General features: G+C 35.6%; 1 protein-coding gene across 3 annotated transcripts in view; it reads left to right on the forward strand.

Annotated features, from left to right (window-relative positions):
* Nucleotides 1-25,308, forward strand: part of CPS1 (carbamoyl-phosphate synthase 1) — a 194,178-nt gene that overhangs the window by 43,707 nt on the left and 125,163 nt on the right. For 2 of the 3 annotated variants that reach the window (XM_061383810.1, XM_061383820.1), the window contains exon 2: nt 10,133-10,276. In XM_061383810.1, coding sequence (XP_061239794.1) covers nt 10,151-10,276 — 126 coding nt within the window. In that variant the 5' untranslated portion in view covers nt 10,133-10,150. Of the gene's footprint in view, nt 1-9,961; nt 10,277-25,308 lie in introns of those variants that run through there. The other variant, XM_061383807.1, reaches the window with a different exon arrangement.

Here is a 25,308-nt window from a genome sequence, read left to right on the forward strand (position 1 = left end):
AAATAATCATGTATTAATAAAAGGCCTGTTTTTTTATTCAAAGACAACACATAGTTGATTTTTCTAGAGGATGTATAATTTTACTATTGGTAAATTTGGAGAACTAGACATATTTTTGAGAGAATCTTTGGTTTATGTTGGGAGTAGCAATAATTTATAACTAATATATGTCCCTGAAGATTCTATCATTGTTTTGCTATTTTAAAAGTATTGATTGATTGACTAATTAGTTATTAATTAATCCAGTTAATTAATGGTAGAAAACCATTTTAATAATTTAAGGAATGCAGTCACCAATTTTAGAAAAAATATTATTCTAACTCGACAATCCTTTCTTTTCCAAAGTTACGTATTGGTGTATCATCCAGAGCAACTAATATAGTGCTGATACTTTCTTTCATTTGTCTTTCTTTCTACAAAATGTCTATTCATTTCTTTTGTAGGATTTTTATTATTACTCATTGACTTCAACTTCTATACCCAGACCATTAGCTTTTAAAAACAAATTTTTGAAACTTTGAAACTGTCAACTTTGAACAATCAATATTTTGCTTTTTCAGTCCACAAAACATTCAAGAATATTCTCTTGAAATAATCAATCCCTTAATTTGAGTTCAATTTGCAACAACATTATGTATTTCCCTCTTCCTGTAAGCTGAGGATGATCTTGAATAAGTGAAGAGGTTTAAAATAAACGATATCAAATAACTGATACCAGAATAAAACAATTAACTCTTCAACACCCCAGGGAATGTCAGGAGTTAACATCCAAATAGGCATTTTTAACTGTTAGCAGTTTGTAGAATTCAAGTAACAGGATATTTTTTCCTCCTCTTATTTCTTCCCTTCTCTGTCTCCTTTTCTTTTTTCTCCTCTAGAACATTACTTTTCTCCATATTTTTTTAACCTTGATAAAAGAAAAAAGGCACCCTGTCTTTCAGTGACTCAACTTAGACAACTCTGCTCTGTGTTATGTGGCAGCCTGGATGGCAGGAGAGTTTGGGGAGGATGGATAAACATAGATGTACGGCTGAGCCCCTTTGCTGTTCACCCGAAACTATCACAACATTGTTAACCAGCTATATTCAAATACAAAATAAAGAGTTTAGAAAAAAAGGAGAAATTTCGAAAGCTGGAAGAAGCGATAGATGTATGTCCTTTAATGGGAATTCGTAATAACAGTTTGCTGCTGCTGCTGCTGAGTCGCTTCAGTCGTGTCCGACTCTGTGCAACCCCATAGACGGCAGCCCACCAGGCTCCCCCGTCCCTGGGATTCTCCAGGCAAGAACACTGGAGTGGGTTGCCATTTCCTTCTCCAATGCATGAAAGTGAAAAGTGAAAGGGAAGTCGGGGAAATTTACTGTTTGTGAGAGTAGTGGTCTGATCATTAGGAGGTCTGAATACATCTTCCTGGACCAAGTTCTCTTGAAAACAAGAGGTCAGGAAGGAAATCAGATTAATGTAGCAAATGTACTATATGAGGGGGTAGAGTAGAAATGTGTGTGGGTGACCTGTTTTAGTTTAAAAAAAAAAAAAAGACTTCTACGTCATTACCATGTAAATTGCCACCCCTTACTTCAGTACGTAGTTTCAAGACACGTTGCACAACTTGCTTCTTTGTGATTCCCAAATATATTTAATTTAAAGATAGTCCAATAGTCTCCCAGCCCATGACCTAGATTACCATTGGTAACCCCTCCTCATGGCTAGGGTTGCTCTTTAGAGCCTTGCAAAATCTTTTGTATTTACTTTGGGCAGAAGTTAAGAATTAACAAGCCCATCAGAGCTGTTCATTCTGTTCAGCACATTAAAAGATGATTTAGTTGTAGTGATAATCATTGTGCAAAAAAGGCTGATAATGAATTAAATTTAAAATTTTTCCTTAGAAATATTTTACTCTTTAGAATGACAATTGCCTAATGATTTAGCCATTCTATTTTAAGAAGTTTATGCTGTAGGCCAGTTTAGGCCAAAATTTAAGGAAATGTTTAGGCTAAAATTAAGTGTAGAGTTTGATTTATGTAGTTGTTAGTTTCTTTCACTAACTGTTTCATCATTTACAAAGTTATTTCTATTTGAAATGCAGTAATTGTTAGGAACTTATGTTTCTACAATGATTTCTACTAAAAACTTTAGATTTGGTGTTTAACTCAAAAATTATGAGATGACTGTTCATTTAGGTATCTATTTCTTATATCTATAAAACAGAGCAGTTGGAAAAGATTTTAAAAATAACTTTCTGCTATATAAAACTATCTATCACAAAATTATGTTCTCTGATTGATGAGAATTTAGGCAATACTTTTAAAAAGAAATTAATTTCCTACAAAGTATCTTTTAGTTGGAAACAGTTCTGCTTTCTGTTATACAGTGTCTGATAAATAGAAAGCACTCAATAAGTAGTCCCTAAATTATTTTGTAAAACCAGTTCTTTTTTTTTTTTTTTAGCAATTCTAGACTTTATAAGCAATCATGAAAATTCAATGGCATTGAATTATTCAGATTCTGAAGTAATTCAAAAGAATAGGATCTAACAGAAAAATATAAAATCTCCTTTGCTATTTTAGGCAAGTTGGGCTGAATCAGTTAGCCAGCTAGAAGTATGACTCTCAGACCAATTAGTTTCACTAGATAGATTGCTAGAAAAATTTTATAGTTTCATTTCTATACTACCTTCTTCATGTTTATATTTTAATTTTAAACATGATAATAAATCAGAGAGGCATGGATACTTTCTTCTCATTATTTGATTTTTACTGAACTTACATTTTACCCATTTCCAGGTCATGTCAGAGTATTTCTAGCATTGCAACCTCTACAATCATGTATTCTTCCTGTGAAATTAATCTTAACCAGCCCACTCTTTCTAAGTCATTTCGTGTTGCTGCCTCTGTTTTTCCCAGATATAGTTGACATGTTGGAAAGAGGCTGAACATTGGCTAAGAGCTGAGTTCTCATCTTGGCTTTGCAACTTATTAGCTGTGTGATCATGGGCAAGCTACTTAACTCCCTCGGACCCACCCAACATCTTCATCTGTGAAATAGAGATATAATTAACTACAATTTAGCACAGAGATTGCTTTTAAGATTAGCAAAAATGGTATTCCAAGTGCCTTGCCCAGGATATGGCACTTAGTTAGGTGATCAAAAAACGGCAAATACCTCAACTATCAAGCAGCACCATATTTATCATCATTGAACTCATTAAAATTGATTTATTTAAGTACTTATTTGCACTTACTGGCATAATAGTAATGTATATATCTCATAGATGTAAATATATGCTAATATATTGTGGTTACAAATTCCAATGTTTTAAATTCTATTGCAGGATCTTAAAAATTTAATACCCAAGACTTTCCTCTTTAAAACATTTTTTTAAAGACTTGTAGGAAGACTGAAAATTTTTGATTAGGAATCCTACATGACATGGTTTTAAATCTGTAGTTATCTCATGGTCAAAATTTTATTTTTTGTGTGTGTTACAGGTTATTCAATATTTAACTTCCTAGTGAACTTTGAATTTTCTTTCTTAAATTTGACTCTAAATTCTGCCTTCTATGTATGATTTATGATTTAATGATTTATAACTTTAATGATTACAGCTCACTATGATTTTGGGCAGCTGCTATATTTTATGACTACTATATATGCTTTTTGGCTTATTTCTATATAATCCTCTACAATTTGTGTTTGTGACTTGCTTTTCTTCCTCTTTTTGGACTAACTTACATTTGACCTCACTTTGTACTTTCATCTGTTTGTGTTTGACTATGGCTCCAGTTTGCCAAGGTCACTGTGATTTCTGAATCAACTTTCTAAGGCATTGCCCACTATGTTCTTCTCATCCCACAAATAGAAAGATTGTTTTGCTCACTGTGTAATTCAGTTTCCTCCTACATTTATATGTGTTCTCCAGTAAATGTATATATACCTAATAATGCCCTAGAATGTATATTCAATGCACTTGAAGTAGGTTATGTCTAACATTTCTACAGAGTCTAGTAATAATGTCTCTATTTTAAAGGCAGAAATTGATATGACAAAATTTATTCTTTATAAACACATACTGCTTGTACCAACTAACTTGCTCTCTTTAAGTTTTTTTTCAGTCTTAAAAATGATTTCTCTTTTATTGTCCTAGAATATAATCACATGTACCTAGAATTTTAATATGTGAAATCATTTTGACAAGGTCTCTTTTCCAGCTTCATTTTTTCTCTTCCTTTGAATCACTTCAACCTTTATGCTATCAAATGTTCGATTGATAAGCACATTTATGAAAATTGGTTCTTCACCTTCTATTCCTCAAAATGCCAACTGAATCTTAGTGAATGTGTCTTAATGATTGGATTTTCAAAGACATCTGGTTATTTAAAAATCTCCTCATCTAACAACCTAACATCTATTGTCATTATTGACAAATCTTCTCCCTGGTCAGACTTTGAGGAATCCTTCTACTAGCTTATCCTAGTTTTTACGATGAGAGAAAGTACTCCTTTTTATGTGAGTGCAAACCGGCACTGCTTTTCTTCAAAGAGTAGCCCTTCTTTGGTCCATGTTCTCATTTGTGACAGTGTTTCTTGTTATATTAGGCTAATGAAAATCAGAACTGAACCCTAAAAATCACTTCTACCTTTTCTATTCTATTTTCATGCATCTTTGCTCAAATACTAAATAGCACTTTTTTGGAGGTGGTGGTTCTTTACCTTCTTTTCTCTGAATTGTTTGCTCCCAAGACATACCTCGCTTCTTGCTTTATCTCTTCAAAATAGCCTTTTGTAGAATTCTTAATTGACAGCTTTCTTTTCCTTTTCCTAAATATCTTTATTTCCTCTTATATCTGACATAATTTTACCTTCTTCTGCTTAAATAAGCATCATTGATCAGGCAGGAACTCAATATACAGGACCCCATTCATTCATTCAATCATTTTTCAAAAACACCTCTTGCATGCCTGTTATATTAGAGACTTTTTGAAAGATGTATCACTATCTTAGAGTGTTTCAGATTCATTACTTAGCAAGACACACTTCAAGAAGGCTGTTGGCAGTTTTGCACTTTTTAAAAAAGAATTGTTAATACTATATTTTCTCTTTATTCTAAAACCTAAAGCCTTTATTATCCAGGATGAGCTGGTTTCATTTCTTCCAACTGGTACCAGGTCTCCCTTACTTAAACCAGTGGTTCATCCAAAAGAAGGAATTAGTACACTTGAAATTAGTGCAAATATAGGCTGTTAATTAGTGTTGCTTTATGTTTCCTTTTAAGAGGTTTCTTGACCATTAGTGTTAATGGATTAATGGGAGCAAAAAGACACAAGAAAATATGAACAACTAGTACTTAACAAAGGCATATGGAAGTGTTTGACTTCACGAGTAATTTAAAATTCAAATGAAAACAAATATAATTTCCTGTGCTCAAATAAGCAACTAAGAAATAATACCTGAAGTTGACAAGTGTACATTAAAAGATACATTTACATATTGTGATTGGTATGTAGATAGGTGCATTCTTTTTGAAGAGAGATTTGGCATTGTTTATAAAATATGGCAATATTGATATGCATTATAGCAACAATAGAAGCAATAAAAATGAAAGATTTTTGTAGCCATTTCAGTTAAAATTTGAAAAAAACATGTAATAACATTGAACATACCTTAAATATAGTATTACCCTACAAAAGCATAGTGCAAGTTGATCACTGTTTTCAAAACTATGACTTGTATATAGAAATAAATGATAGAGGAAGATATGCTAAAACATGAATAGAAGTTATGTTTGGGTGGTAGGCTATTATCTATTTTTCAGTATTATCCACATTTCTTTAAATAATGGATGAAAATAAATACCATTTAGTGATGGATATAGTAAAATTTTCAATAACAGATATCCTATGACAAATTCATCAAATTAAATCTCCTCAGGGATTTGGAAGACTGTTTCTATTTCTCTTAAGAAATGATAAATAATTATGTTAAGGGTATTTTACTTCCTCTCTCTCTATAAATATGTATATGTTTTAATCTCTTTATATACATACATATATACATATTTATTCATACAAATATTTAAGGCATTTTCCAATTTATGGAAGAAATAAAAAGCTTTATCAGCACTAGATTAAGAAATACTAGAATATATTACATTCAGAATGGATAAACAACAAAGTCTTAATGTATAACAAAGGAAAATATATGGTGATAAGCCATAGTGTAAAAGAATACAAAAAAAGAATGTATATATGTGTATAATTGAGTCACTTTGTAGTACAACAGAGAGATTGGCACAACACTGTAAACCAGCTGTGCTTTGATTAATAAATGTAAAAAAAGTAGTGGAGCATTACTCCATCAAAATTGAGAAATATTTAGCTTAATAATTCTTAATTTTCCAAATGGCATTGTATAGAAAGAGTAGCCTAGTAATGTAAACAGTGATAACTATGATAAATGTACCAGTAGAAAAGAAGGGGTAAATTCATAAGCAATATTTTGATGTTTTGAGTGAGTGACTTATATGATTAGAGGACCCTGAATGACATGGGTCATCCAAAATACATTTCAAATACAAATTCCCTCAACCTTCTGTGTGTACGTGTGTGCAAGCCTTTCCCTGCTTAGTTGTATGCAGACAACTTATGTGAGAGGGGGACCATGTAAATGTGACCAGAGAAAGAAAATCATTCCAGTCTGAAAAATAATTTCTTTTAAAATATGTTGAAAATTCTTTCACAAAAATGTAATATTTATACTAATATTTTTATCTCTTTCATATTGACTATTAATCAGCTATCACCCCACTCCCTTGATTGGTTGTTTAGTCACTCAGTTGTGTTTGACTCTTTGCAACACTATGGACTGTAGCTTTCCAGGCTCCTCTGTCCATGGGATTTTCCAGGCAAGAATACTGGAGTGGGGTGCCATTTCCTTCTCCAGAGGATATTTCCAACCCAGGGATCAAACCCACATCTCCTGCTATTTTAATGTAAACTCCCTCACTGATGTAATTTTATTTTTCAGTTTGGTTGTAGATTTCAGTTCATCTTGATCACTTAAATCTGAATCTACCCACCATTTAGTTTATTGGTCTTTCCAATTCCTAAGATGTTTGTAGAATCATGATGCATGAATTTTCAGAATATTTAACCAAACTCTCCAAATCTTTTGCCCCTTCTCCTTTCATTATGATAACTAGAAACATGGACCATATCCTACATCCAACGTATTTTACTGAAAAAAAATGAAAGCCCATTACAACTCTCTTATAGTTTTTGTTAGATTCTAGAGTCATGGAATTATATCCTAAAGTTGTTGATACCTTTTTGGCAAACCATGTTTAATTTACAATGCTTTTTGGCCAACTGTTAGAAGTGATTATGAAGTCAGTTACTAATGTCTTTTCCTGGTTTAAATTCTGGACTCCTCAGTATCCCAATTGTCATATTTAATCAAAGTGCAGAGAATAAAGGGGGAAACATCCCACAGTGTTCACTGCATGGGTACCTCTGGGTAATGGGACTATGACTGTTTTAAATTTACTCTGCATCTTGAAGACTTTCATGATAAGTACATGTCATTTTTCTGATGCTTTCAAACTGTGGTGCTGGAGAAGACTCTTCAGAGTCCTTTGGACAGCAAGGAGATCAAACCAGTCAATCCTAAAGGAAATCAACCCTGAATATTCATTGGAAGGATTGATGCTGAAGCAGAAGTTCCAATACTTGGCCCACCTAATGCAACAAGCTGACTCATTGGAAAAGAGCCTGATGCCAGGGAAGATTGAGGGCAGGAAGAGAAGGGTGTGACAGAGGATGGGATGGCTGGATGACATCACTGACTCAATGGACATGAGTTGAGCAAACTCTGGGAGATAGTGAAGGACAGGGAAGCCCAGTGTGCTGCAGTCCATGGGGTCGCAAAGAGTCATACACAATTTAACAATTGAAAAATGACAATTTTTCTAATTAGAGAAAGACGAACCTCCTTTTCTCTATGTAAACATGTGAAAGTGAAAGTGAAAGTCACTCACCCGAGTCCTACTCTTTGTGACCCCATGGACTATACAGCCCATGGAATTCTCCAGGCCAGAGTACTGGAGTGGGTAGCCTTTCCCTTCTCCAGGGGATCTTCCCAACCCAGAAATCGAACTGGGGTCTCATGCATTGCAGGCGGATTCTACCAACTGAATTTCAAGGGAAGCCCCTATATAAACATATACATGTATATGTAGACAGGATGAGTTCAAGGCCTATTGTACTTACCGATCTAAACCAGTAAGTATTGATTCTTACTTCTCTAAGTTGAGAGCTTTTCTTCTGCTAGTTTCACCCTCATTTATTTTGCATAATCTTTCTTTCACACAGATTTCACCTTTGTTCAAAACATTTCCATGACTACCATGAATGCTCTTTATGGATTAAGATCAACCATTTTAAATCACACAAAGTCTTCCATGTAATGGCTCCTTTTCATTTCCCCAACCTGTACTGTGCATCTAGGCTTTAGCAGACTGTTTTAGCTTTCTATTTTAATATGTCATATGATTTCATGAGTCTGTGCTGTTGCTCATGCTGTCCCTCCTGCTTTTTCCCTCTCTAGCTACAGTTTTTATTCTTTGCATCCTTCAAGAGAATATGGGTCAATGTGATCACATATTTAAATTTTACTGGACATACACAGGGAGCTGAACTTTCCCTTCCTTTCCTTCTTTCTTTCTTCCTTCCTTTCCTCCTTATTTCTTTATCTTCCCTCCTTGTCTCCTGCTTCTTCCCATCTTCTTTCCCTCTCCTTTCCTTTCTTTCTGCATTGTATTTGGACACACTACCATAACATTGCTTATTTTATTAATTATATACACTAGACTGAGCCTTTTTTTTTTCAACTTTTCGATCCCCAGGTAATATGAAGTAATTTGGCTTCAGAGAATGTTTGTACATGATTACATTAAGTAAGATAGAAGAAGACTGAGTTTAAACTTTGTTCTTAAAAAAAAAATCTCATTATACCCCTCTCCCAGTTCTAGCGCTCATCCTACATCAGTGAAGTTTACAATCTTTATGCCATTCTATGTCATCTCTTCCATTATGAAAACTCTAGAAGGAAGTCTTTATTTCTTGTCCTCCTTTACAAGAATATCAAAATATAGTACTGCAGTGCTTCCTAATCTACATAAACACATGACTTAAGTGAGAACTTCCTTAAGCCAATGAGACCTTTTGGTTGCCTGATTAACTGTGGGATTGAGGGCTAAGTGAATTGATTTCAACTCAGATTGAAACGCAAATATTTTCATTTTGGGAATTTTATATCTAACAGTTTAAAAGCTAAAAAAAAAATTCAACTTAGGAATGAACATTCATTAAAACCAATGTTTACTTTTGTTTAAACCAAAATATATGTTCCATATACTTTTTACATTTTGAAAAAGTAAGAGAGAAAAAAATAGGCTGCTTTTCTTCAGTTGTGTTTGAGTTAATATTACTGATTGCTTTAAAATTTGGAACAAAAAACAATGCAACAGTAAGAATATAATACACTATTAAACTAAAAAAAATGTAGAAAGGTTTATTCTTTATTTGTGGATAAAAGCTTGTTCTGATGTCTTTTTTCCTATGTGTGGTGTCCATTGTCTTTTCCAAGCAAAAATGACAAGTCTTGAGTTTCTTTGGGAATTCAAAATGTCTTTTAAGGCACATTGGACATCACATCTAACACAAGCAAAAATCTTTGACCCTTAGCATTGTTAGGAATTTGCTACTCTTTAGAGTAAGTGATATTCCTAAGGTTGTCCACTGTGTCTAGGTCATTCTATTCAGCTGCATAAGCAATTCCTTTGACAGATGACTGGTTTTCCACAGCACTAGCATTATTTCAGCAGGAGAAGGTAGTGTTTGATGTGTTGCAATTTGTATTACATGTCCACGGAATATCTCTGGACATTACCTTGGGAGGAGGGCTTAAGAGAAGGAGGAGCTGTGGCTGAAGACATTTAATGACAGAATGAATGGAAATCCAAAGATCACTGTGCAGCCAGTCTTAACACGACTGCATATCCCCAGCTTTCTTCACATTAATTTAAAAACCTTATAACAAAATTCTCATAAAATATATGTAATTTTATTTGATTTTAGTCACAAATCGTCTTCAAAATGACAAGGATTTTGACAGCTTGCAAAGTGGTGAAGACCCTGAAGACAAGCTTTGGCTTAACCAATGTGACGGCACACCATCAATGGAAATTTGCAAGACCTGGCATCAGACTCCTTTCTGTCAAGGTAATATTCCTATGTTCATTGTTTCCAAAAAAAATTGTATGGGGTGTAGTTTAGTGTGAAGCAAAGGTGTCACTAAAAAAGGAAAACCAGAGTTCTGAACTGCCTACTTAGTAAAATTTGCTTTGCTAGAGGACCTACATATTTCACAAATAATCATTATCTGCTCTGATAATTATGCTCTGAAAATTAAGAGTTTTCACTCAATGTAAAGAAGAATCACATGTCCTGTGAATATGTAAAATATAAGTGTTCTGTTTAGAAAACAATTTTCTAAAAAGGCTATTGGGGCTCTGTGCCCAGACACCATTGCTCACAGTTTGGGTTCAAACATGGAGGTGCATATATGTGCATTAGCCAGATAGCAGTGGGTAGTGTGTTCGGCCTCTATTCTCTGTTGGTTCACTGGTAAAGTATTCTAGGAAAAAATTTTGGAAGGAAAAAAACTACATAATTTTGATATTTACAGATCATCATGTAGACACTGTATTTGCTTTTTGTTTTTTCCTCTTAGCCCCTTTTTTAGAAGGACAAATTTATTACTTTTATTTTGAAGACTAAGACATTAAGGCAATTAGTAGCTAATGAGTCTGTCTCTCTGAGTGTACATAACTGAGGAGCAGGTCCAGGAAGAGGACATTAGATGTTCTTCCCCCACCCCACCATTGAGTTATGAAATTCCAGTAGGAACTTCTATTCATTCCTACACCTTTATGAAGACATTTATTACCAGAGAAGTCTGAAATTACTATAAGGAAACTTTGCCAATAAAAATCATCTTTAGTGACTATAAAATTTAAGTAATCAAAGAAGCTTTAAATATATTGCTTCTTAGTAGTAAGAGTTGTAAAAGTGAAGTAGGAAGAAAGTCCCAAACAACCTCTACCTGTTGATGTAAAAATAGATTGTAATCTTTTGAGTGTTCTGTTTCTACTTTGTATGCTCAGTGGGTTGACTAAAAGCCCTCCAAATACTTTCCCAGCTTCAAGTGCTTAGGTTGCTGAAGTAAGAGTTCAGCAACTCTTACCCTGAATGATATCTTCAGGGCTAAGCAATGCCCATAGATTTTTGTGACCTCCACTGACAGCAGTGGGAGAGAAAGAGGAGTGAAATAAACAGAAGAAAGAGGGAGACAGAAAGAGAAAGGAGGTGTGAAGGAAGACTTATGGTGGTGGGAGAGAGAGAAAGAAAAAAGAGAAGGAGAACGCTCAAGATCTCAGGAGAAATATAAAAAACTATCATTTTAGGGACTTCCTGCTGGTCCAGTGGTTAAGACTCCATGCTCTCACTGCAAGGGGCATGGGTTTGATCCCTGACTGGGGAACTAAGATCCCACATGCCATGTAGCATGGCTAAAAAGATAAAGCAAAAATTAAAAAAAGAAACTACCATTTTAAATTAAGAAACCCAGGAACAACTGTTTTCTAGGATTTGGTTTATGTGTAACTAGAGAGCCAGAAGGAGATGTGTTCTAAACCATCATCAAAGATAGAGTGACAACATATAAGCTCTGAGTGAACATTTGTGTTCGTAATATCTCAAGGGTACTCATATATCACTTCAGAGAGAATAAGTAGTGATGAATAGAATTACCTAAAGTTAGATGTGCCTTTTAAGGCTTCAATGTTGTGTGCCTTGGAATAGCTTTTCCTTTTCATGAAAACAGGTAGATAGAGTTAGGTATATCTCCATCGTATGAAACAGAGAAATTCAGTGCCCACATAAGATAGCATAGATGTGACTGATATGAGAAACCAATTCTCCACCGTCATAATAAGTGCTCTATACAATCACAAACTACAATAAAATGGTTTAATTATGTGGATGGTCCACTGTGAAAGTAGTTTTAGCTCATGGTGGCAGATCTGTTTTAAGGGTCTGCCAAAGTTCACAGCTAAGAATGACAAATTTGTAGGAGGAATAAGCCATCATTTCATAGTGTAAAAGCCATTACTCACACTCAATCATTTCTGGCCAAAGTTTTGGAGGAATGCCAGGCATGAAAAATAGAAGTTCTTAAACTTCACAATAGTGAATAAAAATTCTATACAGCAGTCCAAGGCAACTTGTGCTATTATTCACTTATTTTGAAACAGTCCTCTACCTACTTTTCTTCATACCTTCACTTTTAAAACTCAATTCTCTTGGAAAGGTATATTTAAGCTTAAACTCTTTTTATATGAGCATCCTATTTTAAAGACAGTTAAAATCATTAGGATATAGTTACATATGGTTAGTGAAGGGCAATGAGAACAATCACTAAAGGTTAATAGCTTTATAGCCAGTTATAAACAGTTAAATGGATTGTGGAAGAGACTCTGGGATCAGATGTATAAGCACTGCAGTGTAAATTGATTGCCTTTTCAATGTCTTTGGAGGTCACCATCCCCTTGGCAATTGACAAGGAGAGTGAGTTAGATGGCAGCAGTGATGCACTGGTACTTTTATGTGGACCTTCCTAATGTATTTGTAGCTAATATTTATAGAGTGTACCTTGTTAATAGACACAGGCTTCCCTGGTGACTCAGGTGGTAAAGCATTTGTCTGCAATGCGGGAGACCTGGGTTCGATCCCTGGGTTGGGAAGATCCCCTGAAGAAGGAAATGGCAGCCCACTCCAATTCTCTTGCCTGGAGAATCCCATGGACAGAAGAGCCTGGTGGGCTACAGTCCATGGGGTTGCAAAGAGTTGGACACAACTGAGAGACTTCACTTTCACTTTCTTTGTTAATAGACACAGTTGTATTTCATTTATAAGGAAGAAGAAATAATTTCAGGGTACTCTTTGTTTTAAAGGCATTTTATATCAGAAGTATCAAACTACCATAATGTATAAATCTCTAGAGTTAGTAATCTTAATGCTCATTATTATATTTAGTCATTTGTATCTGTGTAGTGGTAAACACACTGGATAGGAACAAAAAACCTGGATTCTAACCTTTCTCAGGCGTTTATCAATGTTCTAAACTTAGTCAGGCCACATATTCTCTCTGAACCTAAATTTTGTCATCTTTAGTGTGGAAACAATTCTCGATTTACTCCAAGAATTGTGTGACCACAAAACATGATCAGTGCTAAAAATCTATAAAATATTTTAGTAAAAACTGTTCAGCAAGGTAGCAGGGTACAAGATTGATATACAGAAATAGGTTGCATTTCTTTACACTAACAATGACACATCAGAAAAGAAATGTAAACGATCCGTTTTAAAATCACATCAAAACAACAACAACAACTTAGAAACAAATCACACCAAGGAAGTGAAAGACATATGTTGACAACTATAAAACATAAATAATGAAAATTGAGTCATCACTCAAAGAAATGGAAAGATATCCCCCATGCTCTCGAATTGGAAGTATTAATATTGTTAAAATGGCCATACTGCCCAAAGCAATTTGCAGATTTAATGCAATATGTATCAAAATAGCCATGAGATTTTTCACAGAACTAGAACAGATAAAGTTAAGATTTATGTGGAACCATAAAAGACTCAGAATTTCCAAAGCAGTCCTGGGAAAAAAGAACAAAACAGGAAACAGGACCCTTTCAGATTTCAGGCAATCCTGCAAAGCTACAGTAATCAAAACAGCATGGTGTTGGCACAAAGATAGACATATGGATCAATGGAACAGAATAGACCCAGAAATAAACCCACACACCTGTGGACAATTAATATTCAACCAAGGAGGCAAGAATATACAATGGGAAAAGACAGTCTCTTCAGCAAGTGGTGTTTGAAAAGTTGGACAGCTGTATGCAAATCATTAAAGCTTAGAACACATCCTCACATCAACATAAGCTCAAAATTGCTTAAAGACTTAAATATACGACAAGGCACCATAACAAATCTAGAAGAGAACACAGGCAAAACATTCTTTGACATAATTGTACCAATTGTACAATGTATGTATTGTACCAATCAATGTTTTCTTAGGTCAGTCTCCCAAGGCAAGAGAAATAAAAGCAAAAATAAACAAATGGAACCTAATTAATTTTATAAGCTTTTGCACAGCAAAAGAAATCATAAATAAAATGCAAAGACAACCTATGTACTGAGAGAAAGTATATGCAAATGATGAAATCAACAAGGGCTTGATTTTCAAAAAGTAAAAACTGGTTACTTAGACAACATTCTATACTATACATTTTAGTAGAAGGACCTCATAGAGACTTAGATCAGAGTTTCTTCATGTTTTTGTGGACTATAAATTATTACAGTGTCATAATACCTGATAAAAATTCTCAAATACTTATGATGATTTTTTTCACCTGTGCCTTAATAGTAAACCTATCACTAGGTTTACTTATAAGGAATTAGACTCAAGGACTATGAAGCAAATAATTTTTTTCACTATGGTAAATTCAATTCCAAAAGTACAGTGAACTGTGTACATCTTAATGTCCTATGTATTTATTTACTTAGCAAATAAATATGAAACTTGTATCCTGGGAGTATACATGGAGAATAATAAGTGGTTAGTCTCTGACTGCAGGAAACATACAAATTAGAAAATTCTGAGTTTGCAAGTCTTAGAAAGTCACTAAGACTAAATAGCTTTATTTTTCCTTGCAAATGAATTTGGAAATCAAAGGTATTAAATTGAAAAGGTTAAGTTCCTTATGAGTAGAAAACGATTCAATAAGTACTATTTCTAAACATTAATCTACTCATTGAAAAAAAAATGGTGACCTGTGTTATAATTAAGCCAAGAATCTACCAATCTAAGTGTCCTTCACTCTGGTACTTTAGATACAAATGAGCCCTTGGAATCACCATTCCTTTTGAAAGGTTTTCATTTTCTAAGATATTGTATTCTGATTCTAACATAGAAGTAACTATTTAGTTTAACCTTGAGGAGCTGTTGTTATTTGCTTAGAAATTGGCAACTGCAAAAACTCCTACAATTAGAAGCATTTAGTTATCTTGCAGTAGTTTTAAAGACATTCTTAGGAAGTAGAATTCATTATTATATAGGAGTCCTCTTTATACATATTAGAAGTGGTGGTGGGAATAAATTTATTATGCACATTTAAGAATAATGATTGTATTAGGCTTTTACTACATATAAATACATTTTAGGGCTGAATTTCTTACATGATAATTCCCTTTTAAAAATAATAAATTGTGTTCCAATCCCAAATGAGATGTTGAAGAATTAGTTCAGATAATTTAGCAACTTTGCATATTTTTGGTGGACAATATTTTAGTAGTTGAGAGGGATCATCTCTTTTGAACATTTTTGTTTATTTACTCTACCTTTTAACCTCCCTTTCTAAGGTATGGACTCATCTGTTTGTCATCAACAGTTCCTTCATATTATGAGCTTCTTGCTGCGCTACTCAGAGAAGGCAATGGCACCCCACTCCAGTACTCTTGCCTGGAAAATCCCATGGAAGGAGGAGCCTGGTAGGCTGCAGTCCATGGGATCATGAAGAGTCGGACACGACTGAGCGACTTCACTTTCACTTTTCACTTTCATGCATTGGAGAAGGAAATGGCAACCCATTCCAGTGTTCTTGCAGGGAGAATCCCAGGGACGGGGGAGCCTGGTGGGCTGCCGTCTATGGGGTTGCAGAGTTGGATACGACTGAAGCGAGTTAGCAGCTATGCTACTGCTTAATCACTTCAGTCATGTCTGACTCTGTGTGACCCTATAGACTGTAGCCTGCCAGGCTCCTCTATCCATGGAATTCTCCAGGCAAGAACCAGAGTGGGTTGCCATGCCCTCCTCCAGGGCATCTTTCCAACCCAGGGATTGAACCTAGGTTTCATGCATTGCAGGCAGATTCTTTACCACTGAGCTACCAGGGAAGACCAAACTTCTTGCCATGAAGCCCTTGAGCAAGCTATAGCTGGACAGGGCTCAGACTAAGGTAGGTGAGTGAGATGTCTACTGTCCAACACTGAAGGAAGTTCTCACTATAAGGCTGACAGTGTGGCCTCTTTGATGTTGTGCCCTCGGCATCTCACTCGCCTCCCCTGGTCCCAGCCCTGGATCAGAAGCTAAGAATACTGGGTGAGGAAATGCCAAAAGAACTAGTGCTGGTCTTGGCCTCATGCAGCCCTTTCCTGCTGATGGTGCCTTGAGTTTCTATCTGACCATGCTTACCAGATTTGCTGACAGTTTGAACAAGTATAGATTTCACAGCTGTGGAAATAGAGAACATTACTCTGCCCTCACATCTTCTTTCTTTGTGTTTCCAGGTAATACCAAAGTTGGAGGGTGTAGTAGAGAGTTTCCAGTATCTCTTGGCAATGGTCATACCAGAACTCACTTCAAGGCTTTTGGAATTTGCTATGCAAGACCGAATGTCCTTGATATGACCAATATTTCCTAGGGTCTTTACACTGACCAAGAGTTCAGGAAATTTACATGGGTCAAGGTCAGGCCTAGTGTTGGACTGCTCATCCCTAGCAATCCCTAGCTTACTCTTGATTTCCTTCATCCTTCATCTGGTCTGAGTGAGTGAAGTCGCTCCGTCATGTCTGACTCTTTGCGACCCCATGGACTGTAGCCCACCAGGCTCCTCCATCCACGGGATTCTCTAGGCAGGAATACTGGAGTGGGTTGCCATTTCTTTCTCCAGGGGATCTTCCCAACCCAGGGATCGAACCCAGGTCTCCCGCATTGCAGGCAGACGCTTTAATCTCTGAGCCACCAGGGAAGCCTAGTCTAAATGAGTTCAACTCATAAAAACATTTTCAAGGCTCTTCGATTATTTTTCTCTTTTTTTCACCTTTATAAATGCCATGCATGCATGCTAAGTCACTTCAGTTGTGTCCAACTCTTTGTGACCCCAGGGGCTGTAGCCCACCAGGCTCCTCTGTCCATGATATTCTCCAAGCAAGAATACTGGAGTGGGTTAGCATGCCCTCCTCTAGGGGATCTACCTGACCCAGGGATTGAACCCCCATCTCCTGCAGCTCCTGCATTGCAGGCAGATTCTTTGCTGCTTGCCACCAGGGAAGCCCCAGTAAATGCCATATATTGATCTAAATATCATAGGGAGGTTGTTGGCTAATGTGAGGCTCTTACAAATGAATTAATAAAGTTGCTGTATTACTAAGAATTTTACTGAATATATTTCTTGTATGATGTAGAACTAAATATAAGACCCATAATAATTTATAATCATAAAATAAACAGCTTATAATATGGCAGATCCCTCCCAGATTCAGAATGATTTACCACATAACAAATGCCCATTAAGTGCTTGTTAGTAAACCTTCACTTTATATGTTTTTGTGGTAGAATTTTTCTGAATGCTATATTTTATTTATAATAAGAAACATAACTAGAATAAAAATTACTTATGAATCTGACTCATTTGTTTATAAATGTCCAGAACATAGAAATATTCAAGTAAATTAACTTTGTAATTTCCCCCCCAACATTGGCTTATGTTTAACCAAAGGAAGATGACTTAATATTAACTTAGGATGTTGTAAGGCTATTAACCTTAGATGTTGTAAGGCTTAATTGATTACTGATGTTACAATAGTTTGAAATCCTGAAGTATTAGGAATTGTAACTGCAGAGAAATCTCATTAAATATTCTAGATATAGCAAACTTTGCTTTAAATCTGAATTTTAAGTATACATATTTTGAAAGTATTAACTCCAAAACAAACAACAAAAAAGATTTCACTTACTAATAAATGACACTTGAAGATTTTAATTTTTTACCTTATTATCTATGCAATGGTAAACTAAAATACATTCTGGATTATGCTTCCTACCTTCCAAAGCTTGGTTCAGATCTATTTTATTTCTTAAGAGGATGAGCACTAATGGCAACTAATATCTAAGAAACCTCAGGTGAGACAGAAATCAAATGTTTTATATAGCTTTAGGCTTTGGTGAAAATAGAAATAAACAGATGGGGCTTCTATCTTTTTTGATATGGAAATAATTTACATAGGCAAATCTTTTAATGGCAATACAATTAAATTCCCAGGGTAAATAATTTCCATTTCTACTACTAGCTTAAGGGGATTATTGTATTGAATAGCTATAATGCTTTATATTCAAATCTTTTATGGAACTTATTGCTAAATTGTCTTGAGACTTTACATCCAGAACATTTTGTTGATGACTTCTCACTCCCAGGGGAGGAAACAGTGCTGTTATTCCCATTTCATAGATGTGTAAGTGCTGTAGTTAATATAAGGATATGTGCATGTCTGTTTCTGCACATAAAGTGAATATATATGTAGCAAATCTGGCTAGAATTTTCACTGGGCCTCAAACATTATATGGATCTTTTGAATTTGGCATTTTGTTAGTGTGTTTCTATGAATATCTGAAGCCATATTTGTTGTTTAACATGGCTTCAGAATGATCCAGCTTCTCCTGTTAAATTTTATTTCTTACTTGAGTCCATTTATGTATTCAATACTATATTTCAATACAAAATAAATCAGGTTTTTCTTTTCCTTTCCTACCCTTTTTTCCTTTTTGGTTCCAAGAACAGGTTGTTTAAGTCAAAATATCAGTGAGGATTCCTGCTTTATATGGCTGTTAGTAATTCTATAAATATGGTATTTTAGGGCAGTGCTACTTTGTTGACATATTTCTTCCATTTCAACCTAAATATTGTCATGTGTTTGTAGTGAAACATGCTGTTTTCCAATTTTCAGTTTATTTCTTTCTCTTGTAGTCCTGTAAACTCCACATGCACAAAAGTCGAATGTGGTACATGTTCATATAAGCAATTTTTGGCTCCTTCTTGGAGCCAAAATTAGTCTTATTTTGACTTATGTGAATGAAAGGACTCAAAGAAAGCTGGCTCACAATAAATAATTGGTATTCTCAAAGTTAGTCCTGTATGATGCTGGGATATGAAATGATAAATGAGCAAGTGGATAATTTTTAAAAACATAACACTCTGTTATTAGGCAAAGGAAAACCTAACAGTAGTAATGCATGCTTGGCTGTTTCAAAATTTTTACAGACTTTTACAGGTCATATTATAAATTCTGTATGAATTTGACTGTTCCTTCTTAAGACAAAACTCTCTAAGTCAGTCGAGCATAGGTACTAGGGATGTATTTTCAAAGCTTTTTGAAAGAAAATTTATCTGTGTGTCTTCCATTAATTATTTTTGCATCGTTCTTGTCCTGGAAATTGCTTTGGGATGTCTAACTTTTTAAACTTGATCTCAGACTGATAGTATTAGAGTGTAAAATTCTGGTCATTTATTTGTGGTCCCATAAAGCTAATCAGGGCTTCCCTGGTGGCTCAGATGGTAAAGAATCTGCCTGCAATGCAGGAGACCTGGGTTCAACCTCTGGGTTGGGAAGATCCCCTGGAGAAGGGAATGGCTATCTAGTCCAGTGTGCTTGCCTGGAGAATTCCATGGACAGAGGAGCCTGGTGGACTATACTCCGTGGAGTTCCAGCGAGTCAGACACAACTGAATGACTAACACTGATACTAAAGCTATTCAATCATCAGGAAATGAAAATAGGCCTTTAAATATTGGTTTACAATAAAACTTAATTTTAAGGAAAAATAAAAAATCCTAAAGAGTGAGACATTTAGAGAAAATGTCATCTACCTGCAGTGTTATATTCTTTAGAAAAATTTTTTGGGCACACCATGCATCATGCAGGATCTCACTGAAGACCAGGGATTGAAACTGCTTCCCCTGCAGTGGGAGTGCAGAGTCTTAACCACTTAGGGAGGTTCCAGTATCACATTCTTGAAATGTCACATAATAGCAAACATCCATTGCAGATAAGCCAATCAGTAGAGAATTTTTTGGAATTTCTATTCACGTGCAATCCTCCTTACAAAAATGCGTTTTAAGAAAAAATCAATTAGAATTTAGAATCTTCAGATTTTATAAGTACTAGAAAGCACAATATGGAGAAGGCAATGGCACCCCACTCCAGTACTAGGCTGCAGTCCATGGGGTCGCTAAGAGTTGGACAGGACTGAGTAACTTCACTTTCACTTTTTACTTTCATGCATTGGAGAAGGAACTGGAAACGCACTCCAGGGTTCTTGCCTGGAGAATCTCAGGGATGCGGAGCCTGGTGGGCTGCTGTCTGTGGGGTTGCACAGAGTTGGACACAACTGAAGTGACTTAGCAGCAGAAAGCACAATATACAAAGATTGCCCAGTTTGTTAAAAATGCCTGTTTCTAAAATAATATAAGAATAGGGCTCATATAGTTGTGTAATCCATTTTAATGTAGGGAAAGATAAAATTATGAAATAAAAGATTAAAAATGGAGCAAGTACATGTTGTTGTTCAGTTGCTCAATCGTGTCCAACTCTTTGAGACCCCATGGGCTGCAGCACACAGTCCTGTCCTTCACCTTCTCCCAGAGTTTGCTCAAACTCATGTCCATTGAGTCGGAGATGCATCCAACCATCTCATCCTCTCTCATCCCCTTCTCTTCCTGCCTTCAATCTTTTCCAGTGTCAGGGTCTTTTCCAGATCTTTTTTATATCAGGTGGCCAAAGTATTGGAGCTTCAACTTCAACATCAGTCCTTCCAATGAATATTCAGAGTTGATTTCCTTTCCTTTCAAGTCAAACCAGGATTGACTGGTTTGATCTCCTTGCTGTCCAAGGAACTCTCAAGAGTCTTCTCCAGCACCACAGTTTGAAAGCATCAGTTCTTTAGTGCTCAGCCTTTTTTATGGTCCAAATCTTACATCCATACATGACTACTGGAAAAACCATACCTTTGACTATACGGACCTTTTTCAACAAAGTGATGTCACTGCTTTTTAATACGCTGTCTAGGTTTGTCACAGGTTTTCTTCCAAGGAGCAAGGGTCTTTTAATTTCATGGCTGCAGTCACCATCTGCATTGATTTTGGAGCCCAAGAATGTAAAGTCTGTCATTGTTTCCATTGTTTCCCCATCTATTTGTCATGAAGTGATGGGACTGGATGCCATGATCTTAGTTTTTTGAATGTTGAGTTTTAAGCCAACTTTTTCACTTTCCTCTTTCACCTTCATCAAGAAGTTCTTTAGTTCCTCTTCAATTTCTGCCATTAGGGTGGTGTCATCTGCTTATCTGAGGTTATTAATAATTCTCCCCACAATCTTGATTCCAGCTTGTGCTTCCTCCAGCCCAACGTTTCTCATGATGTACTCTGCATATAAATTAAATAAGCAGGGTGACAATAAACAGCCTTGACCTACTCCTTTTCCTATTTGGAACCAGTCTGTTGTTCCATGTCCAGTTCTAACTGTTGCTTCCTGGCCTGCATACAGATTTCTCAAGAGGCAGATCAGGTGGTCTGGTATTCCCATCTCTTTAAGAATTTTCCAGTTTGTTGTGATCCACACAGTCAAAGGCTTTAGTAAAGTCAATGAAGCAGAAGTGGATGTTTTTCTTGAATTCCCTTGCTTTTTCGATAATCCAGTAGATGTTGGCAATTTGATCTCTGGTTCTTCTACTTTTTCTAAGTCCAGCTTGTACATATGACATTTCTTGCTTCACATACTGATGAAGCCTACCTTGAAGAGTTTTCAGCATTACCTTGCTTAGCATGTGAAATGAGTGCAATTTTGTGGTAGTTTGAACACCCTTTGGCATTGCCCTTCTTTGGGATTGAAATATGGAAAACTCATCAGTGTCCACAGGACTGGAGCAATTACATATACACACAGAATTCAGCTTTAAATTTAAATATTTTGTGTGGAAATATTCAGCCTTACCAATGTTCCTCCAATAAATCTGCAGATAAAAGTAACATTTAGTATTAAGATATAGAGAGTACTATTTCATACTTTACTCTTCAAAACCAAATGAAGTCATTAGGAAACATAATTTTGCCTACTTATTTTATAATCTGACTCCTAAATTTACAATATAGGTATGCTTTAAATTAAAGAAATCAAACCATGAGTACAAATTAGTTTTAATGTATTTTCCTTACTATTTATATTGTTTATAAACCCTAGGCAAAGTGGGGGATGGATTATGTTTTCCACAAATGACTACATGGAAAGGGGAAAATATAATTTTGAAGAAGTAGAGTTAATTTTATTAATTGCAGATACAATTAAAACATTGACTCAGGTCAATAAACAACTTTTTAGAAGATATAGAGAAATGTTTTTCTCTGTGTGTATGTGTGTGTGTTTGTGAATTTTATTAACATAATTGCAAGCTGAATTTGTGCTTAGAGCCCCCACTAAACTAAATGTGTACTCTTGAACATTAAGGAACTTGAGGGGACCATTAGTTTTGGGTAAGGACCTTGACTGACCTATATGTCAAATTCACTCAAACTGCACACTAGTTCCTATGTTATAGAGATACTTGAAGAAAGGTGACCATTCACATGTCTTGCACTGTTCTGCATGTCTCTGGTAGCTTCTGAGTTAGAACACTATAAATAGCAGAACTTCCTTTCCTGAGGCTCTCCAAAGCCTTTGGATTCTTATCCAGGCTCATTTGGTTTAGCTGTCTGTCATGAGTTAGGTTCTCTGAAAGTAGACACAGACATGTTGTTTGAGGAGTCAGATATTTACGAGAGATTAATATTAGTGGAGGGACACTTCAAAAAGTATGATTGGGCAAAGATAAAGTAAATTATGACTCTAGTTTGACAAAACCTGATGGGAAGTCTTGTCCTTCAGTGTTTCTTATGTTGGGCTCTAGTCTTTATATCTCTGCCTGCTGTGGATATGGGCTATTCTAGGAAAGTCATTAGTGGGGATCTGGATTTGATCCCTGGGTTGGGAAGATCCCCTGGAGAAGGGAAAGGCTACCCAAAGCAGTATTCTGGCCTAGAGAATCCCATGGACTGTATAATCCATGGGGTCACAAAGAGTCAGACACGACTGAGTAACTTTCACTTCAGGAAAGTCAAGGCAGCCCTCTGCAACTGAGGTAGACCCTGCAGGAAGGTAGACCCTGGTGACCATCCACTGACCTCACTCCTTGCAGCAGGGTAGCAGGTCCTTCCTGGAGGAGGACTGAGAGAAGCATCTCCACGTTTATATTGCCTGTGGTCCTTACAGTCTTGAGAGTTTGAGAATTCAAGGGCCTGGAGTCAGTGTGAAGAGTTCTCAAAATCTGCTTATTCTCTTCAAATTATAGGATGCAATTAATGACTTGACATTTCACTCTAATGACTTACAGACTTATAGATAGGTAACTCTGGGTTGATCTGGTTATGTTGTGGCTTATCCACGGCAGTTTTGAATTAAAATTCTTATAAGTAAATTTAACTACAGCTTATGACTGAATTGCTTTTTTATTCTCATTTTATCAGATAAATGAAACCATGCAGTATTTGTCCTTCTGTGGCTGGTGTACTTCACTTAACATAATATCCTTAAGGGTCATTTCCTTAAAAAGGAAGAATTTCCTTCCTTTTTAAAGGCTGAGTAATATATCATAGTTCGTGTATGTGACATTTTCTTTACCCATTCATCCTAGATAGACGTTTAGGTTGTTTCCATATCTTGGTTATTGTGATAAACATTGGAGTGCTGATATCTTTTTGAGGTTCTGATTTCAATTCTTTGGATAAATATCCAGAAGTAGGATCACTGGATCAAATATTTCCAGTTTTAATTTTTTGGAAGAAACTATACTGTTTTCCATAGTGGCTGTACTATTTTGCATTTTCACCACTAGTGGGATTATTTTTAATTATAACAATGATTATTTAAGTAACTTTATATTCCAGATGTGATTTGAGCTTTATTCCCAAGAAATATTAGGAAAAAGATGCCAAAGGAAGAGAAACTGTAACTCTAATATCTTACTACTACACTTAATGTCTTTGGGTTTAAAAGATTTGTAAGACTAACCACTACTAGAAAAATGTTAAATTAGAAAACTATGTTTTAGAAATGAGTTCAACCAAAAATAAAACAATTAAATTTAATTTTAAAAATGTGGTTATAAGTAAATATTATACCAAATATAAAATGAAAAAGATGAATGTTTAATATTTTAAGTATGAAAAGAAATAATAGGGGTAATACATGTAAGTTAAGAGAGTGTATACTTTTATTGTTTCATGTTGTAACCTTTCCTCTTTCACTGAGTTAGCTATTTAATAGTTTAGCTGTAGTCTACTAAATGATTAGTAGATTTTCTGACTGAAGTAATTTAGTGTGAATAAAATTTAATTGTGATGTAAATGGTTTTATCAAAAGGAATTGCTGTGCCCACTTACATCTCTATTGGTAGACTATGGAAGAAAAAATACTGTTGAAGCAGGTGATCTGTATTCCCTTAACCAGTTTCCCAGAAAGTAAATCACATAGAATTAAATACAGCTAAAAATTGCCCATTGCTTCTCACATTTGTGAGTAAAGCCTAAGAGGAATGGTTAAAATACAACTGGAGCATAGCAAAAATGCTATTTTCAAGCCAGTTATGACTCAGAGAAACAGTAGAATTATGCAGTATCTTTGCTACCTGATAGCTATTCATTTATACATTCATTCAACCAGTCAGTATTTGCTAGGTCAGCTGAGTTCAGTTGCTCAGTCATGTCCGACTCTTTGTGATCCCGTGAATCGCAGCACGCAAGGCCTCCCTGTCCATCACCAACTCCTGGAGTTCACCCAAACTCATGTCAGTCGAGTCGGTGATGCCATCCAGCCATCTCATCCTCTGTCATCCCCTTCTCCTCCTGCTCCCAATCCCTCCCAGCATCAGAGTCTTTTCCAATGAGTCAACTCTTCGCATGAAGTGGCCAAAGTATTGGAGTTTCAGCTTTAGCATCAGTCCTTCCAAAGAACTGATCTCCTTCAGAATGGACTGGTTGGATCTCCTTGCAGTCCAAGGGACTCTCTTTGTTAGGTATTTACAATAAATAGGAATCTAGCAGTGATAATTAATCACACCTCCTCCTTTACCTCTAAATTTAGGAGCAATTGAGAAACGAAACAGAGTGTCCAAAGACATAGAGATCTGAATATCAGCTTGATTACTATTAAAGCTATTTGGAAAACAGGGCCTAGATCTGCAACCAGATGGACTTCTTAGAGCCCCCATTCCCTGAAACAAATGTATTTGCTCACAGTTGCAAATTTCCCACA

Source organism: Bos javanicus, chromosome 2 (assembly GCF_032452875.1).
Source record: "Bos javanicus breed banteng chromosome 2, ARS-OSU_banteng_1.0, whole genome shotgun sequence".
Classification (NCBI taxonomy): domain Eukaryota; kingdom Metazoa; phylum Chordata; class Mammalia; order Artiodactyla; family Bovidae; genus Bos; species Bos javanicus.